The sequence below is a fragment of the Eumetopias jubatus genome, unplaced genomic scaffold (assembly GCF_037043125.1).
Source record: "Eumetopias jubatus isolate StellerSeaLion01/CBP00866 unplaced genomic scaffold, mEumJub1_p1.0 scaffold_4, whole genome shotgun sequence".
NCBI classification, from domain to species: Eukaryota; Metazoa; Chordata; class Mammalia; order Carnivora; family Otariidae; genus Eumetopias; species Eumetopias jubatus.
In genome coordinates this window covers 7,669,775-7,690,639 of record NW_028274810.1, presented here as the reverse complement: position 1 = coordinate 7,690,639, position 20,865 = coordinate 7,669,775, and the positions used below count along the sequence as shown (strand labels likewise).

The following is a 20,865-nucleotide window of genomic DNA, read 5'->3' as shown; positions in this document are numbered from 1 at the left end:
AGATTATATTTTTCAGATCCCTTTTGCACATCTCTTAACTTTTCTCTCCCTCATAATCCACTTTCTCACCTTAATTTTTCACAATTGTCTTTCTTCTTTTTTTTCTCCTTTAAAGTTTTTAACTGAAGTATATTGACATACAATATTATATTAGTTTCAGGTATATTATATATATATATATATATGGTATATATATAATATACCTGAGTGATATATATATATATACATATATACACATACATACATATCACTGCAACACGGTGCTTTGACACACAATTGTCATTTTTAATATCTAAGAACTCTTTATTTTTTTCCACAGCAACTGTTTTTTTATTGTTATTTTGTAGACTGTTAACTCTCAAGTCTCTCCCTATGTTACTTTTACTCTCAAGTTTTTTGTTTAACAATTTATTCTTATTTTTAGATGCTATTTCTTTAATTTTTTTATTATTCTGTAATTTACTTTCATGCAGTTGGTTTTTCTCTAAGGCTGATGATTCTTGGGTGCGTGGTCATTGTTCTCCTCAAGGATCCCTTTTCACTTCTTAGTGGTATTTCCTCTGATCACAGAAGCAATTTCCCTGTGATCACTGGGGAGGGATAGAACAGGGCATATGGCTTCTGTATATTATGACTTCTGGTTCCCAACCTCCTGGTTACTTGAGTTACCTGGGGATGCTAACTTAATTGTCTGGGTGCAGGGCTCCATCTGTGAAGTGTCTGTGTTAGAACTTCTGATTTTTAATTTTGCTGCAGGTTTTCTCTTGTACATGCTTTAAACTTTGCTCTTGTTTCTCCATCAGTCTGATTTCATCTGACTTGCATTTTTTAGAAATTCTCCTAATCTTCTGACCCATTGATGACACATTTTGTTGTTTTCCAGTACTGTTATGAATTTATTATTTAAAAGTGTTTTTTAAATTATTCTAAGATGCCTTGAGATGGGGAGGAGATAAACACTGTGTTTAGTCTGCAGTCTTGGATCATATACAGAATAAGTTTGTTTGTATCCTGTATTGCACAGAAGACTATACTATTCTCCATTTGTCATTTTAAGTGTCCCTCCATTTTCAAATGAGTTATTCCTCTTGCCTACCATAACACTGTTTTTTACCCACAGCTTGTTTGTATTTTACTTTGCAACAGGAAGGAGTAGTATTTATCTAACATTCTGTTACCTGTGTGGATCCATCCAACATGTATTTGACAACAGTGCCTTGCCTGGTGATAACTCTTGATGCCTCCTGATCCACTGGTGGCATCACCGTTTTGTAGAATTCATAGTGCTTCACCTTCTGGGGGTAGCTCTGCCGGACCATGATGTCCCAAGTGGGTTCCTCATCTGTAACATTCTGATCTTAAAAAAGAAAAGAAAGACAGCCTTCCTGTGAACTGGGCAATGCTGTGTAGCTGGCGTTTTGTCTTTTTGCTTAATTTTTTTCATTCTTCTGGCTACATCTGAATAATAGGGCAGTTTTCATACCATGACAGATGGCCCAGAGCACTGGTGTTTTGCCACATTTGTTATAGTCAAGTGTAGTAAATAAGGTCAGCTACAAGTACTTAAGAGGTAACTTTCTCCATGTATAACCCATTCTTCTAATGAATTCCAGGACATCCTTGGCAAAATTAGGAAGGAAGCAGATTTTTGCTGTCTTAGATGTTCCCTTTTCTCCCTGTTGGTACTTTTCTCTTGCCTTTGAGTAAGCTCTTGCCCCTGCATGCACAATGCTCTCCTTGGGTCTCCTGGTTGCCTGGAGCCCCAGGGGAATTTACTCAGGCTTGCCCTTCCTAAATCATTCATCATCTTTCAAAGTAAACATAATCCCCTCATCTCTAACCAAATCCAGACTTTTCTCAAGGTTCTATTCTTAGCTGGCAATCAAGGAGAAAAGCACCTAATAAGTTCCTTCAAAAGAAAATATTATTATTGAGAATTTCTGGCATACAAAAACTATTCTGTTTTCGCTAACTGAATACTTTCCTCTTCTCAACTTATAAAGGGGCTTATCAACATGTAATGATTTCAATGACTGTATCAGGCTGATCGAAAAATATTTTGGAATGAGGGCCCTTCATGATACCCTCTAAGTCACAGAAGTATTAGTAACAATAACATAATAAGCATTTACTGAGATGTTTATATATGTTAAATGCTCTGTATATGTGTTTTATTCAGCCCACCTCAACAACCCTTTAAGAGAGACACTCTCACTTTCCAGAGTTTCAGATGAAGAAATGGAGGCTTGAAAGAGTTATAGCTTCTCCAAGATCACACAGTCAGTAAATGGTAGGACTCGGATTTGAACTGGTCTCTATGCTTACCTATTTTCTCATGTTGTAAAAACAACAGCTGCTACCCTGACCAAAAAGCAAACAACCTCCTCCAAATCTAACACTAGAGTAGTATGCTCCAGATTAGAAAGTATTTTTGCATTTAATAGTTGTAACAACCCTGTTTAGTATAAGACACAATTTTATAAACGAAGAAATTCAGGTGGAGAGGGGTTATGACCTGCCCAAGGTCACCCAAGAAAGCTCATTCTTTTTTTTTTTTTAATTTTTTATTTATTCATTTGGCAGAGAGAGAGAGGGAGAGCACAAGCCAGGGGAGGAGCAGACAGAGGGAGAAGCAGACTCCCCACTGAGTAGGGAGTCTGATGTGGGGCTTGATCCCAGGACCGTGGGATCACTACCTGAGCTGAAGCCAGCTGCTTAACTGACTGAGCCACCTAGGCACCCAGAAAAACTCATTCTTCTTATACCGTGTGACCTTCCCTTCCTCTGTCCAAAGCTGACCCTGATGAAAACTTTTCTACTTTGGTATTTATGTTGACTTGAACGGGGATATTCATAATATATGGAAGATTTTTAAAAGAGTATGTGTTCCAAGCAGAGTTATTATTATCCACATTGTCTACACTGACATAATATCAGAGTAGGTAATGAAACTAATAAAAAAAAACAGGTGAAATAGGTATTAAGCTGGGGTTTGATAATAGGATCAAGCAAACAAACCAACAAACAAATATCGTTCTTATCTAGAAATATCTCTGTTAGTACACTCATAACATCTTTGACTTTGACTTTGGAAGACCCTTACTGGCCATTACACAGTCAATCCCAACGTGGAAAACCTGGACAACTAGGAATCCTTGGAAATAGAAACAAAGGTTCATGGTCTATTTTTAATATTGATAAAGCCTAATGAAAAACAAAATTGAGACCAGCCAGCTCAACTGCCACATTTAGTTTCTTTTCATGTGGGTGGCAAGTAAACATGACATTGAATTAGTTTTCAATAGGTACACTCTTTTTCTTTGATAGATACCCTTTTCAAATATGGGATATGTAAAGGAATTATAATAAAGAGGATATTTGGTTGTGAATAAAGGTCAGGATCTACTGATACAACAAAACATTTATCAGATGAAGAAACACGGTCCAGAGATAGTAAGGTAACTGAAAGGGCCGTATATAAAACTCAAGTCCCAGGCCAGTGCTTTGCTTTGTTGAGTCTGCTAATTCTACTGCAATAGGGGGCCTCCATTTAAATGATATTCAAATTCATTCACTAATGTGGATGCCACATCATGTTAATTAAAGAGGTCCTACTTATATTTATTTAGTCATCTTAATAAGTTAGAGGCCATGTACAGAAATAACAGACTTTATAAAATTATATCCTACTATCTGGAACAAACTGATTTCCTTCAACCACTTAACCTGCATTTGCCTCCACTTACTTTATGCTCACTGTCCTTTGATTTGATCAGACCAGCAAATTAATGTACCTTGGCCCTTTGTAGAACCAGGAAGATAGTGTCCCACCCCATAACAGTTGTTACGAATACTGAATACTGGCTTTGCCATCACTGACCAAGAATGACCTTTAATCTCTGCCACTTACGAACTGAGGGACCTGGGAAAGTTAATGAACCTCCTTCCTGAAGACTCAATTTATTTTGTAAAATGGAATTATTAGAACTTAGCTTATAATAGTTGTATATTTTCATGTGTATTAAGTACTTAATGCTGAGGGCTCAAAAAATGCCAGTCATTATTATTAGCCTATTCCTCATTATCACAAGTATGTTTAACTGGTAGAAGAATACACACACTTTCAATGGTGATTTAACTGTTTTCTATATGATTTTTGCCCCACTCCCTCTCTGATCCATGCTGGCTAACACTTACCTGTAGACTCTTGCCCAATGAAGGTCACCAGGAGTCCATTGGGGCAAGACACATTTAAGTTTTGGAAGGTGGGAACATAAAGAGTCTCTTGTAAAACAAGTTCTGTCTTTACTTCTTCCTGTGAATAATTTAACACATGAATAATTGTCATTTTCTAAATGAGCTACTGATGTATTGTGACCAAGCAAGCACTTGCTGAGTGCTTAAGATATGACTTGCCCAGGACTAGTGGTCCCTGCAATGGAACCTATAAAGATGTATGAGTCTCTACCTTCGGGGAATTTATATTCTGCTCATAGAATGGCACACAGCCTTTTGAAACAATTAAATTATAGTACCAAATGGTTAGCACATCTCTTCTCCCAAAATGAAGATATCAAAATCAATGAGAATAACTAGGAAAGGATCATGGAGGAGTTGGGGCTCAAAGTAGGCCTTGAAAGATGCCTCTGTATGCAAGTGTGGGTGTAAGGGCTGACCAACATGCCCACTACCTACTTGGTATATCTTTTAAAGTTTGGGTGTTAGAGATGTTATACTCTTAGGAAATGTGTCATTATTTTTCTCTAATAAGCATGCATTACTTTTGTAGTGAGTAAAAACAATTTAAAAAGATGTAAAAAGAATTTATAAACTAATGAAGTTTGGGTGTGTCTACTTTAAAAATCCTAGTTAATTTTATGCTAACTATGCTGAATCCCTGTTTGGTTACTTGTACTCCAGAATGAAAGTTATTTAATTACTTCCAACCAACCCCTAATAATAATCATTTCAGTTTTTCCAGTTGGCTCTCTTCTGTTAGCCTCTAAAATCATTCCAGCTGGTCCCCTGTTGCTGCACCTATAGTTTATTTTAACTAGTCTTTTACTGTTGATCATTTAGGTTGTTCTGACTTTGTTACTAACAAATAATAAATCTGAATACTTAGCCAAAAATCAATTAAAAACACAAAGCAAGGGACGCCTGAGTGGCTCAGTTGGTTAAGCATCTGCTTTCAGCTCAGGTCATGATCTCAGGGTCCTGGGATCGAGCCCCGAGTCGGGCTCCCTGCTCAGTGGAAAGCCTGCTTCTCACTCTGCCTGCTGCCTCCCCTGCTTGTGCTCGCTCTCTCTCTCACTCTATCTCAAATAAATAAATAAATAAAATCTTAAAAGAATAAAAACACAAAGCAAAATTAAGAGGAAAAAAATTATGAAGTTCTGTAAAATGAACAATAATGTTCGAAGACATGAACTTGCCATGATGAATTTATCATTACACAAAAAACAGTAATTATCTCCCACCCTTCTATTATTGTCACTTTTTAAAAATTGTGGGAGAACTGATGGGTTCGCTACCAAATTGCTTTCAGTCAAATTAATGAATTATCTGGGGTTATTCTGCTCAACACTGTGAAATTTTTACTTAATAAGGGTCAAGTGTCCTGGCTTGAGGAAAGTCATCTAGTGCAGCTAACTAAACATGATGCGGAGGCCAAGTGACATACAAACACCATAATGTTTAAAGGGCCAAGGTCTGAAATCAGTATCTCTCATCATTTTTTAACATGTTTTTTTCCTTCTAATAAGTTGAGAATTTGTACATTGTACAAACTGTACAACTGTCCTAGCAAATTTTCAAGATTTCATCAGTGGTTTCCTTCTTGTCTGTATTCTTGTGATCTGTATTCTTGTATTAGGAACACGCCTGGAGTCAAAGCTTCTGTACGTGTGTGTGTCTGCATTTGGTGGCATTGGAAGCAGAGGGTGAACTGCTCTTTGGCCAGAAGTGGGCTGGCCTTCAATCCTTCAGCACATCAATATCCAAGCCCAAGTCTACCAAATGGAAGTGTTGCCACTAGTTAATTAGAGGTGTTTCTCTTTCAGTTGTTGTTTATCTAATGAAACTAAATAAAGTATTTAGAGAATGGTAGGAACTTAACCAACCAAAAGCAAAGAATACCCAAGAACCAGATTGGAAAAAAGGATGAACTGTTCATTCTGAGTTTAGAAGGAAAGACCTGAGTCCATTTGTATATGACAGTATGTCTCCTGGTGTAGGGATCCAACTCCTGTGTGCAAATCTCTTCTTGTTCATTCAAAATGGAAACTTCGAGGAATGTTAATGCATCTGCACAATAACATACATGTGCTGAAATAACACTGTTGGCGTAACTCGTGATTTTAAAAACGTTAAAATTGAGGGAGAAGTAGGGTTTAGGAATCCATGGCAAGTCCTTGCACCTTTTTCTCTTCCTCTTTTGGATGTTCCTCTTCTTTAAGAGAGTCTTTGGGTTTTTCTTTGCCTTTTGTTTTTCCTTTCATTTTGCCTTGAGGAACAGTCACTATAAGAGGAACTACTGTTGTAGTAAGTGCTGATGGGATACTCAACATTGTTTCCAAATTAGGATCCTTGTCCTCTATAACAAGAAAAAAGGAGAAAACAAGTAAATTGGACATTCATATCTTATATGTTTGTTAATAGATAAATGTTTGCATTGCAAACACGTTGCCATGCATTTATACCAGCTGGCAACAATTTTTACCCTTGCTGAACATGATTTGTTAGTTGGATAGATTTCAGGGGTAATGTGGTTGATTTAAAAATCAGAATTGTAGTTAAAAAATCTGAGGTACTTAATATTTTGATAGATTGAGTCATTATTTCACATGTTCTTGCCTTCCCATCTAGATTGTGAACTCCTAAAGATAACCATCTATTTGAGAAATATTTATTGAGAGGTTCTTATATGCAACATGTTTGGAACAGTGGGCAATAATGACAAAATATATATAAAAAGACCATATGAAGCCAAAATAGTCTAATAAGAGTTATACTCAAATAGCTTTAATACAAGGACATAAATAGGAAAATAATGAGGGATATAAACAAAGAAATTCAGAAAAGAGGTTTTTCTAGTTGAGATGATAAAAAGAAGTTTTAGAAGTTGTAAAAGATTGATTTTATTCTGGGTCTAAAAGGATTGTCAGAATTCTCAAAGGCAAGCTGATCTCTGAAGGAATTATGTCACAATCTTCTGAGCATCACTGGCATCTTAAAAGAATTCTATTCTCCTCTGGGTTCCAGGATAATACTCCACCTGGATTTCCTCTTCCTTCTCTGAACAATTTTTTTCTGTCTCCTTTACTGGTTCTTCCTCTTTTGTGAGTCCTTAAGTGTCATTAGATTCCAGGGGTTTTCCATTTATGCTTTTTTAAAAAATTTTATTTTATTATGTTAGTCACCATACAATACATCGTTAGTTTTTGATGTAGTGATCCACGCTTCATTGTTTTCTTATAACACCCAGTGCTCCATGCAGTACGTGCCTTTTACGCTTACACAACAGATGTTCTCAACTCTGGCTGCTCATAATAATTACTCATTGAATTTTTTATAAAAAGGTCAGGCCCCTGTCATGACCCATTGAATCACACTCCCTAGGGATGAAGCACAGGCATTTATATATGTGAAAAATCACACGTGATTGTGATACACAGCCAGGACTGAACACCTTTATTATATATAGTAGATCTGAGTATCTCACTCACTACTGGGGCTCTAACTGTCATCTACATGCTGATGACTCCAAAATTTATATCGTAAGGCATGACCTTTCTTCTCAGCATCAGATTAATATGTCTAACTGCCTTTAGATATCTCCCTCTGGTTGTGGTACTGGAGACATTTCAAACTCAGTAAGTCTCTCTTCTCCTAGGAAAGGAAAGCCTCCTATGTACTTAATCTCATTTAATGACCAATCAAGTATCTCATTTCCCAAGTTAGACAGTGAAGTATTTGCATCTTCTCTTTTTGACTGATCTCACACATCCAACCAGTCACCAAGCCATCAGACATTTCTCTTGAATGATGCCTCTCCTATCTATTCCTAACTTACCTCATATTCTCATTGATCTCTTATTTGATTTTCTGCAGCAAGTTTCCAGACTGGTATGGGACCTCCAATACCACCACTTCAGTGTACTTTCCAAACTATCACTAAAATTATATTCCTAATATAAAATCCAATCATGTCACTTCCAATCCTTTACTTAAACACCTCTGATGCTCATTGATCTTGTAGGGCATTCAGTGCAGACATTCCACCACTCCAGCTACACTCAACTTTTCACCTTTCTATAAAGATGCTATGCTTTTACACAATTTTATGTTTATGCACAAATGGTTCTTACTGTCTAGAATTCCCTTTCCTTGTTGCTTTGTCTGGATAGCAACAAGGAAATCCCACCTCAGATATTATACTTTCTCTCTGAAGTATTTTCTAGCTGTCCCCAGTACTATGTTTATATATAATTTCTAGCACTTCAGCAGTTATTTCTCTATTTATTCTTTTCCCATTAGACAATGAGTTTTTTTTAAATATTTTATTTATTTATTTGAGAGAGAGAAGAGAGGAGGAGAGAAGAGGCAGAGGGAGAGGGAGAGGGAGAAAAAGAATCCCAAGCAGACTCCCCACTGAGTGTGTGCCCAATGTGGAGCTTGATTTCAAAACCTGGAGATCACGACCTGAGCTGAAATCAAAGGTCAGATGCTCAAATGACTGAGCCACCCAGGTGCCCCCAGACAATGAGTTTTTTGAGTAGATGTACCATGGTTTTAGTCATCATTGTGGCTCAGTGCCAGCAAGATTCCTGACCCATAGGAAGTACAGTATATAAATAAGTGAATGGCATCCAGTTATAGGCAGCTGGAAATGCCTCCCTCTCATCCCCCTCCATCTACTCATTCAGTAAATATTTATTGAGTATCTACTACTATGTACTATGAATTGGGTAACCAATGATCAAGGAGACTACAAGGAACTTGTAATGGGTAGATCAAATGAAAAAACCCTCAGGTACAATGTCATGTGTTAAGTCCGTGATAGAGGAAATACAGTGCTCCATGGGAACCCAGAATAAGGACATCTAACACAAAATGCTTCCATAAAACTTATACTTTGGCTATACTGCACAATTTGCCTTTCCATAAACAAGTCATGCTTTTATGTTATTGAGCTTTTGCACGCACTATTCTTGGTATTTGGAATTCCCTTCCTTTGATTCTTTGCTTATGCAATTCCCACTCACTGGGTCTTTACCCAGTTCACATGCTACTGCCACTTGGTCTGTGAAGTCTTCCTCAGAGCAAGTAACCTGTAAGCTGTGACCTTGAAAGATGGGAGGAAGTTTAATTGTTGTAAGTGGTGGTGCACCCAGCAGGAGGAAGTGTTCTGAGCAAGTTGCAAAGCATGAGAAAATGACCAGAGATAAAAGAAAGCATTCGAGGAACTAAAAGGCATAAAAAGAATAGGATAGCCAAGATGTAGAAACAACCCAGATGTCCATCAACAGACGAATAGATAAATTAAAGTTGCTATATACATACAACGGGACACTTATTCAGGCTTAAAAAAAAAAGAAGTTCTATAATACGCAACAACATCGATGGATCCTTAAGGAAATTATGTCAGTGAAATAATCCAATCACAGAAAGACAAATACTGTATGATTCCATTTACATGAGGAATCAAAAGTAGCCAAATTCATAGAATTAAAGAGTAAAATGGAGGAGAGTCCAAGATGGCAGAAGAGTAGGAGACCTTAATTTCATCTGGTCCCAGGAATTCAGCTAGGTAGCTATCAAATCATTGTGAACACCTGTGAACTCAACTGGAGATCTAAGAAAAGAATAGCTGCAACTCTATGGACTAGAAAAGTGGCTGCTTTCTGCAAGGTAGGAGGTGTGGAGAAGTGAATCCAAGGTGATATACGGGAAGATAGACCATGGGGGGAGGGTACCTGCTTTAGCTGGCTACAGCAAGTGAAATATATAGCAGTGGAGCACAAATTGGAACTTTTACAAGTTGGCTCTGGTGAGGGATGTTGCTCAGGTGGCTAAGCAGGGGCTGAACCCTAGCTGGGACAGTGTGGTCTCAGGATCCTCAGGGTCACAGGAAGACCGGGAGTGCCTGAGTGCGGCAGAGCTCCCAGGCATTGGAGCGGGGAAGCCGGCTGCAAAGAGTGAGCCCAGGAGTGGACTCTCAGCTCCGGTTTGCCATAAACTGTGAACTGTGGCACGGTTGGGAGACTGCTGTACGAGCAGGGGCCCAACAAGAAGCAGCAGAACTGGCAAGACCCCCCTATCTCCCCCAGGAGGAGCAGCGAGAGAGTGCACCGCAGGAGTCTGCAAAGTTTGAGACTTGAAATGGGGTCATGTGCCTGAGATAGAAACACTAGGTCACAGACTGGGTGAGCACAGAGTGCAGCCAGAGACCAGGGAGACAGGAGTGATTGAATGCTTTTCTCTGAGGGCTCACTGAGGAGTGGGGTGCTGAGCTTTAGGCTCCAGGGCCAGAGACTGGGAGGCCACCATTATCATTCTCATCCTCTAAAGCTGTGCAGAAAGCCTTCAGGGAACAAAAGCCATATAGAGCAAACCAGAGCAGATTACTTAGACTGGCCCCCTGGCAAGGGTGGTACAATTCCACCCCATGGCAAATACACTTGAGAATCAATGCAACAGGCTCCTCCCCCAGAAAGTGAGCAAGAACATTCAGCCAAGACCAAGTGTACCAATCAATGAGAACTGCAAAACTCCAGCAATAGGAGAATACAGCACATAGAATTCATGGCTTTTTCCCCATGATTCTTTAGTCTTTCAACTTTAATTAATTAATTAATTTTTATTTTTTTCCTTTCCCTTTTCAACCAGTTTCTTATTTTATCAACTCCTTTTTAAAATCTTTTTAAATTTTCATCTTTACAGTTACATTCTAACCTTTCAATGTATTTAATTTTATTTTTGTATATATAAGTTTTTTTCTTTACAATTTTGAGATGTAGTTTCTTCTAACAAACTGACCAAAATACATTCAGGAGATAGTGTATTATGTTCTGTTCACCTATCTGTTTATATCTCTTTTTTGTCGTTTTGGTTTTTTTTTCTCTTTTGCTTTTTCTTATCTTTTCATTTCCGTTTTTACAATTACATTCTATCTTTTCATTGTATTTAATTTTATTTTTGTACATATGTAAGTTTTCCTTTCTTTACAATTTTGGGATCTAGTTCTCTAAAAACAGACCAAAATACACACAGAATCCTGTGTATTGCTCTATTCTGCTCACCTGTCTGATTATATTCTCTCTTTTCTCTCTCTCTCTCTCTCTCTTTTTCCCCTCCCAGTTTCTGGTCTCTTCTGATTTGTTTAGTGTATATTTCTCTGGAATAGAAGGATCGTTGTTGCCATTTTAATATTTTGTTCTCTCGTTCACCTATTCTTCTCTGGACAGAATGACAAGAGAGAAAAACTCACCTCAATAAAGAGAACAAGAGGCAGTACTAATTGCCAGGGACCTAAACAGTATGAACATAGTAAGATGTTGGAACTAGAGTTCAGGATAATGATTATAAAGACATTAGCTGGGCTTGAAAAAAGCATATAAGACACTAGAGAATCTCTTTCTGGAGAAATAAAAGAACTAAAATCTAACCAAGTTGAATTAAAAAGGCTCTAACTGCTAGGATAAATGAGGCAGAAGAGAGAATTAGTGATAGAAGACCAAATGATGGAGAATAAAAAAGCTGACAAAAAGTAAGATAAACAACTACTGGATCACAAGGGGAGAATTCGAGAGATAACATATCATAAAGCAAAACAATATTAGAATAATTGGGATCCCAGAAGAAGTGGAAAGAGAGAGGAGGGAAGAAGGTATATTAGAGCAAATTATAGTGGAAAACTTCCTTAAGCTGGGGAAAGAAACAGGCATCAAAATCCACATAGAGGCACAGAGAACTGTGTGCACAAAATCAATAAAAATAAATCAACACCCCAACATATACCAATCTCAGAGACAAAAGAGAAAATCGTGAAAGCAGCTCGTGACTAGAGGTCTATAACCTACAAGGGTAGAAACATTAGATTGGCAGCAGACCTATCCATGGAGACCTGGCAGGCCAGAAAGAACTGGCATGATATATTCAGGGTAATAAATGAGAAAAATATGCAGCCAAGAATAGTTTATCCAGCTCATATGTCATTCAAAATAGAAAGACTGAAAAATCTTCCAGGACAAATGGAAACTAAAATAATTTGTGATCACCAAACCTCCCTACAAGAAATATTAAAGGGGATCCTCTAAACAAAGAGAGAGCCCAAAAGTAACATAGACCAGAAAGGAGCAGAGACAATATACAGTAACAGTTCCTTTTAAGGTAATACAATGGCATTAAATTCATATCTTCCAATAGTTATTCTGAATGTAAATGGCCTAAATGCCCCAATAAAAAGACACAGGCTATCAGATTGGATAAAAGAGCAAGGCTCATCCATATGTTGCCTGCAAGAGACTCATTTTAGGCCCAAAGAAAATTCCAATTTAAAGTGTGGGGGTGGAAAACAACTTATCATGCTAATGGACATCAGAATAAAGCTGGGTGGCAATCATATTAGACAAATTAGATTTCAAACCAAAGACTGTAATAAGAGATGAGGAAGGACACTATATCATTATTAAAGAGTCTATACAACAAGATCTAACAATTGTAAGTATTTATGCCCCTAACATGGGAGCAGCCAATTATATAGGCCAATTAATAAAAAAATTAAAGAAACACATCGATAGTAATACAGTAATAGTAGGGGACTTTAACCCCACACTCACTGCAATGGACAGATCTAAGCAGAAGGTCAACAAGAAAAAAGGGCTTTGAATAACACACTGGACCAGATGGACTTCACAGATACATTCAGAGCATTCCCTCCTAAAGCAACAGAATACACATTCTTCTTGAGTGACCATGGAACATTCTCCACAGTAGGTCACACACTGGGTCACAAATCAAGTCTCAACTGGTACCAAAAGATTGGACTTTTGGGACCATAGTCCTCTGAAACTGGAACTTAAGCACAAGAGGAAATTCGGAAGGAACTCAAATACTTGGAAGTTAAAGAGCATCTTACTAAAGAATGAATGGGTTAACCAGGACATTAAAGAAGAATTTTAAAAATTCATGAAAACATCTTCTTCATCCATTCATCTGTTGAAGGGCATCTTGGGCTCTTTCCATAGTTTGGCTATTGTGGACATTGCTGCTATGAACATTGGGGTGCATATGGCCCTTCTTTTCACTATATCTATGTCTTTGTGGTAAATACCCAGTAGTGCAATTGCTGGGTCATAGGGTAGCTCTATTTTTAATTTTCTGAGGCACCTCCACACTGTTTTCCAAAGTGTCTATACCAACTTGCATTCCCACCAACAGTGTAAGAGGGTTCCCCTTTCTCCACAACCTCTCCAACATTTGTTGTTTCTTGCCTTGTCAATTTTTGCCATTCCAACTGGTGTAAGGTGGTATCTCAATGTGGTTTTGATTTGAATTTCCCTGATGGCTAATGGTGAACATTTTTTCATGTGTCTGTTAGCCATTTGTATGTCTTCTTTGGAGAAGTGTCTGTTCATGTCTTCTGCCCATTTTTTGACTTGTTTGCTTTTTGGGTGTTGAGTTTGAGTTCTTTATAGATCTTGGATACCAGCCCTTTAACTGTAGTGTCATTTGCAAATATCTTCTCCCATTCTGTGGGTTGCCTGTTTGTTTTGTTGACTGTTTCCTTTGCTGTGCAGAAGCTTTTTATCTTGATGAAGTCCCAAAAGTTCATTTTTGCTTTTGTTTCACTAGCCTTTGGAGATGTATCTTGAAAGAACTTCCTGTGGCCGATGTCAAAGAGGTTACTGCGTATGTTCTCCTCTAGGATTTTGATGGATTCCTGTCTCACATTGAGATCTTTCATCCATTTTGAGTTTATCTTTGTGTATGGTATTAGAGAATGATCGAGTTTCATTCTTCTGCACGTGGCTGTCCAATTTTCCCAGCACCATTTATTGAAGAGACTGTCTTTTTTCCATTGCATATTTTTTCCTGCTTTGTCAAAGATTATTTGACCATAGAGTTGAGGGTCCATATCTGGGTTCTCTATTCTGTTCCATTGGTCTATATGTCTGTTTTTGTGCCAGTACCATGCTGTCTTGGTGATCACTGCTTTGTAATATAGCTTGAAATCGGGCAACATGATGCCCCCAGCTTTCTTTTTCTTTTTCAACATTTCCTTGGTGATTCGGAGTCTTTCCGATTCCATACAAATTTTAGGATTGTTTGGCCCATATATACAATGGAATATTACTCAGCCATCAGAAAGGATGAATACCCAACCTTTACATCAACATGGATGGGACTGGAGGAGATTATGCTAAGTGAAATACGTCAAGCAGAGAAAGTCAATTATCATATGGTTTCACTTATTTGTAGAACATAAGGAATAGCATGGAGGACATTGGGAGAAGGAAGGGAAAAATGAAGGGGGTGGAAATCGGAGGGAGAGATGAACCATGAGAGACTATGGACTCTGAGAAACAAACTGAGGGTTTTAGAGGGGAGGGGTGTGGGGGGATGGGTTAGCCTGGTGATGGGTATTAAGGAGGACACATACTGCATGGAGCACTGGGTGTTATACGAAAACAATGAATTGTGGATCACTATATCAAAAATTAATGATGTACTGTATGGTGACTAACATAACATAATAAAATAAAATTTAAAAAAATTCATGAAAACAAATGAAAATGGAAACACAACTGTTCAAAATCTTTGGGATGCAGCAGAGGTGTTCCTAAGAAGTAAATACATAGCAATACAAGCCTTTCTCAAGAAACAAGAAAGGTTTCAAATACACAACCTCACCTTACATCTAAAGGAGCTGGAGAAAGAACAGCAAATAAAGCCTACACCCAGCAGGGGATGAGAAATAATAAAGATCAGAGCAGAAATCAATGAAATAGAAACCAAAAGAACAGTAGAACAGATCAATGAAACTAGGAAATGGTTCTTTGAAAGGATTGATAAGATAGATAAAACCCTGGCCAGACTTATCAAAAAGAAAAGAGAAAGGACCCAAATTAATAAAATCATGTATGAAAGAGGAGAGATCACAACCAACACCACAGAAATACAATTATGACAACATATTATGAGCAAATATATGCCAACAAATTTGGCAATCTGGAAGAAATGGATGCATTCCTGGAGACATATAAACTACCAAAACTGAAACAGGAAGACATAGAAAACCTGAACAGACCCACAACCAGCAAGGAAATGGAAGCAATAATCAAAAATCTCCCAACAAACAAGAGTGCAGGGCCAGATGGCTTCCCAGGGGAATTCTACCAAACATTTCAAGAAGAATCAATACCTATTCTTCTGAAGCTCTTTCAAAACACTAGAAATGGGTGGAAAATTTCCAGACTCGTTCTCCGAGACCAGCATTACCTGATCCCAAAACCAGACAAAGACCCCACCAAAAAGGAGAATTACAGACCAATAGCCCTGATAAGCATGGATGCCAAAATTCTCACCAAGATACTAGTCAATAGGATCCAACAGTACATGAAAAGGATTATTCACCACGACCAAGTGGGATTTATTCCTGGGCTGCAAAGCTGGTTCAACATCTGCAAATCAATCAATGTGATACACTACATAAATAAAGGACAAGAAGTATATTATCCTCTCAATAGACGCAGAAAAAGCATTTGACAAATCACAGCATTCTTTCTTCATTAAAACTCTTCATAATGTAGGGGTAGAGGGTACATACCTCAATATCATAAAAGCCATCTATGAAAAGCCCACAGCGAATACCATTCTCAATGGTGAAAAACTGAGAGCTCTTCCCCTATGCTCAGGAACCCGACAGGGATGCCCACTATCACCACTGCTATTCAACATAGCACTAGAAGTCCTAGCCTCAGCAATCAGACAACAAAAAGAAATAAAAGGCATCCAAATCGGCAAAGAAGAAGTCAAACTCTCACTCTTTGCAGACGACATGATACTCTTGGTAGAAAATCCAAAAGACTCCACCCCAAAATTGCTAAAACTCATACAGGAATTCAGTAAAGTGGCAGGATATAAAATCAATGCACAGAAATCAGTTGTATTTCTATACACTAACAAGACAGAAAAGAGAGAAATTAAGGAGTAGATCCCATTTACAATTGCGCCCCAAACTGTAAGATACCTGGGAATAAACCTCACCAAAGAGGCAAATGTTCTGTACTCAGGAAACTCAAAATGGATGACAGACCTCAGTGTGAGACAGGAGTGCATCAAAATCCTAGAGAAGAGCAGGCAGAACAATTTGGCCATTGTTGACAATGCTGCTCTACATTCCTAGGTATCTTATGGTTTTTGGTGCAGTTGCACATGGGACCAATTCCTTGATTTCTCTTTCTGCTGCTTCATCATTAGTGTATAGAAATGCAACAGATTTCTCTACATTGCTTTTGTATCCTGTGACATTACTGAATTCATTTATTAGTTCTAACCGTTTTTTGGTGGTCTTTTGTGTTTTCTGTGTAGAGTATCATCTCATCTGCAAATAGTGAAAATTTTACTTATCTTTGCCAATGTGGATGCCTTTAATTTAATTTATTTATTTCACCAAGTATTTATTTATTAACTTACTTATTTTTGTTTCAAGTTTTTATTTAAATTTCAGTTAGCTAACATATAATATAATATTAGTTTCAGGAGTAGAATTTAGTGATTCATCAGTTACCAGTAACACCCAGTGCTCATCACAAGTGCCCTCCTTAATACCTATCACCCATTTAGCCCACCCTCCTGCCCACCTCCCCTCTAGCAACCCTCAGTTTGCTCTCTATAGTTGAGTCTGTTTTATGGTTTGCCTCTTTTTTATTTTCCCCTATGTTCATCTGTTTTGTTTCTTAAATTCCACATATGAGTGAAATCATGGTATTTTTCTCCAACTGATTTATTTTACTTAGGATTATACTCTTTAACTCCATTCATGTTGCTGCAAATGGTGAAATTTTTATGTTTTATGTTTTTATGCAATTATTCCATTTAAAACAAAAATAAATCAAATAAATATATATCAGACAAATATATATCAGACAAATATATATATATATATATATATATATATATATATATAATCTTCTTTATCCATTCATTTATTGATGGACACTTCAGCTGCTTCCATAGTTTGGCTATTGTAAATAATGCTGCAATAAGCATATAGTTGTTTATATCTTTCCAAATTAGTGGTTTAGTATTCTTTGGGTAAATATCTGATAAATTGCTGGATCATAGGGTAATCCTATTTTTAACTTTTTGAGGAAGCTCCATACTGTTTTCCAGAGTGGCTGCACCAGTTTGGATTCTCACCAACGGTGTAAGAGAGTTCCCCTATCTCTGCATCCTCACCAGCATCTGTTGTTTTCTCTGCTGTTAATTTCAGCCATTCTGACAGGTGTGAGGTGACATCTCATTGTAGTTTTGACTTGTTTTTTCCTGATGATGAGTGACGTTGAGCATATTTTCATGTATCTTTTAGCCATCTGAACGTCTTCTTTGGAAAAATGTCTATTCATGTCTGCTGCCCATTACATTTTTTTTTAAGATTTTTATTTATTTATTTATCTATTTATTTGAGAGAGAGAGAGAGAGAGAGAAACAGCATTAGAGGGGAGATGGTTAGAGGGAGAAACAGGATCCCTGCTGAGCCAGAAGCCTGATGTGGGACTCGATCCCGGGACTCCGGGATCATGACCTGAGCCGAAGGCAGTCACTTAACCAACTGAGCCACCCAGGCGCCCTCCTGCCCATTTCTTAACTGGATTATTTGTTTTTTGGGTGTTGAGTTTGATAAGTTCTTTATAGATTTTGGATACTAGCCCTTTATCAGATATGTCATTTGCAAATATCTTCTCCCATTCTGTCAGTTGCCTTTTAGTTTTGTTGATCATTTCCTCTGCTGTGCAAAAGCTTTTTATCTTGATGAAGTCCCAATAGTTCATTTTTACTTTTGTTTCCGTTGCCTCTGGAGACATGTATAGTAAGAAGTTGCTATGGCTGATGTTGAAGATGTTTCTGCCTGTGTTCTTCTCTAGGATTTTGATAGTTTTCTGTCTCACACTTAGGTATTTCACTCATTTTGAATTTATTTTTGTGTATGGTGTAAGAAAGGGGTTGATTTTCATTCTTGTGCATGTTGCTGTCCAGTTTTCCCAGAACCATTTGTTGAAGAGACTGACTTTTTCCCATTTGATAGTCTTTCCTGCATTGTCTAAGAATAGTTGTGCATCCATATTTTAGTTTTCTATTCTGTTCCATTGATATATTTGTCTATTTTTTTGTGCCAGTACCATACTGTCTTGACGGCTACAGCTTTGTAATATAAATTGAAGTCCGGAATTGTGATGCCTCCAGCTTTGCTGTTCTTTTTCAAGATTGCTTTTGGCTATTTGGGGTCTTTTGTGGCTCCACACAAATTTTAGGATTGTTTGTGCTGTGTGAAATGCTTTAGGTATTTTGATAGGGATTGCATTAAATGTGTAGATTGCTTTAGACGTTTTAACAACAGTCATTCTTCCAATCATGAGCATTGGAATGCCTTTCTATTTCTTTCACACTATAAATATTTTCAAATGCAGTACTTATAAATGTGAAATTAGGAACATTTGTTTTAAATGGAATAATTGTGTAATAACTTAAGGATTAAATCAAGAATAAGGAAATCACTGAGGAAACAGCAGCAGTATAGTTGATAGTAGAGTGTAAATATCTTAATCTGAAATCATGATAAGCTATGTTCAGAAGGGATAGGATGTTTTTAGTGAATGTGTGAGATAATGGATTTAACACATAATTTGTTAGGCAGAGAATGACTTCAAGTGCTGGCTTAGAAACAAATCAAATATAAAATTAAAAGACAAAACCTCAAATAAAGCAAAAATACTAACAAATTCAGTGGGCTCTCTAACTCACTAGAGTACTACAATGTTTTGCACAAAGTAAGAAAAAGATTATAATGACCCAATGGAATGATGTTTCTGCAGAAAAGGAGCTACATAGTAAGGCAGACAGTTGGATCACCATGATCTACCCATAGTTTGAAGGCTATATAGCATAGAGATTATCTTTTGATTTTGTAAAGCTTTTTTTTTTTTAAATGTGTGTGCTTATATCTCTGTAAAATGCATGGGAACCCACAAAATTTCCTAATTGGTTCTTGGTTAAATGACATATTATTTTGTGGTTTGTAAGGAAATAGCTTCCAGTTGGAGAATTTGTTCATTAGATGTGGGGTAAAGAAATCCTTCAAGATGTCCAGTAAATGGCCCTTTTAAGACTGTTAAGTTCTGAAGCACACTGAGTAGTTCCACAGTCATAGGATTCATAAAAATACCATTATGTGGAAAACAAAGAGGATTCCTTGAGAATTCATGCTTTTTTTGGGCACCAACTAACAGACTTATTTGCTGGTTAACAAGGATAACTGAAATATATATAATTTTATATATATGTGTGATTATATGTAAAATTATATATATGATAAATTCTGTTTCAAATGTCAAAGCACTGTTATTTTCTATGTATAAGTGATTATATATGTACATATATCTAAACACACATTCATGTATGTACACTTACACATATATTCCCACCTTCCAGGAAAAGTGGGGCATTAAATCAAAATGTGTTTATCAACAAGTGAGCGTATTAAGGATGGGCAGACGCCCTTGGTCATGGGACAGTTATCCTTGCTTTTGTGCTTATTTTACCTGGGGCCATCCCACTTGGTCCATAGTAACTTATTGAGAGGAAGATCCCATTTTCTAAGGTGGCAGAAAAAGATCCAAACTTGCTGACAGCTTTATTATCTGCATCTGATTTTTCTAAAAGACAAATTCAAGTCAAGGACATTTCCATTTTATTAAAAAGAAATGTAAGCAAAACAGTGAAAAGTGGAAATCACATAGATAACGAGGATATGATTAATTAAATTATTGATATGTATGTATGTACCAATGAATTATTATGAAATCATTAGAAAACTTTAATGAATAGGAAAGTGTTCATGATGATAAAGTAAGAAATACACTACAACAGAGGCTACCGCTGGGGTGGTAGAATTAGGGGCAACTGTCATCTTCTTTAAATATTCTTATATTTCCTAATTTTTTATAATAAACTACATATTCTTTTATCAAACAAAACAAAGAAAAGTAACTTAAAAATTTCTGTTTTAAGTTCTTGGGTACATTCAAACTTCTCAAACACTGTGCTCTTAAGTTTGGAAAATACTGGGGCCATAACTGAATTTATTAGTAAGATTTAGTTATTTATCTTATTACTAATTTGAGTTTAAAACATCTTATTAATTAACTCTTCTCCTTTTGCAGGTATAACCCATGTCACATTGGGCAGAGAGCATTGTTTCTCCAGGTGGTGTTTCCTGGAGATGTTAAATAGTGTTATCAGGAAGTTTCATGGTATATAATCAATGGACATCCACCTGGAGTTCTCATCTACTAGCAAGTAGAGACTATCAAGACCAAATGTAGGATTTTTCTCTTGTCCTTGCAACCTAAGAAATTTGAAAGCATGGGGAGAACTAAATGATAGAGCACAGAAGGAAACCCCAGCATTTGTTGTGAATATTGGAGAAAAGCTAAAACTTCAGTAGAAATCAATTAATGTGGACCTGAGTCCTAGAGACTGCACTTGATGCAAGTTGTATAAAACAAAATTTGGGCCAGAATGAACATTGCAAACACAATGTTGCTACGTAAATGTAGCCAGCTACAGACTCTATAACTG

At 37.1% G+C, this 20,865-nt stretch overlaps 1 protein-coding gene across 1 annotated transcript in view; it reads right to left on the bottom strand.

Annotated features, from left to right (window-relative positions):
* The window catches only part of SPAG17 (sperm associated antigen 17), a 218,652-nt gene that overhangs the window by 67,865 nt on the left and 129,922 nt on the right, over positions 1 to 20,865 (bottom strand). Inside the window, exons 25-28 of the mRNA XM_088022251.1 lie at positions 19,827 to 19,940; positions 6,420 to 6,595; positions 4,198 to 4,315; positions 1,179 to 1,357 (exon numbers count right to left, since the gene is read on the bottom strand). Coding sequence (XP_087878377.1) covers positions 1,179 to 1,357; positions 4,198 to 4,315; positions 6,420 to 6,595; positions 19,827 to 19,940 — 587 coding nt within the window. The remainder of the gene's footprint in view (positions 1 to 1,178; positions 1,358 to 4,197; positions 4,316 to 6,419; positions 6,596 to 19,826; positions 19,941 to 20,865) is intronic.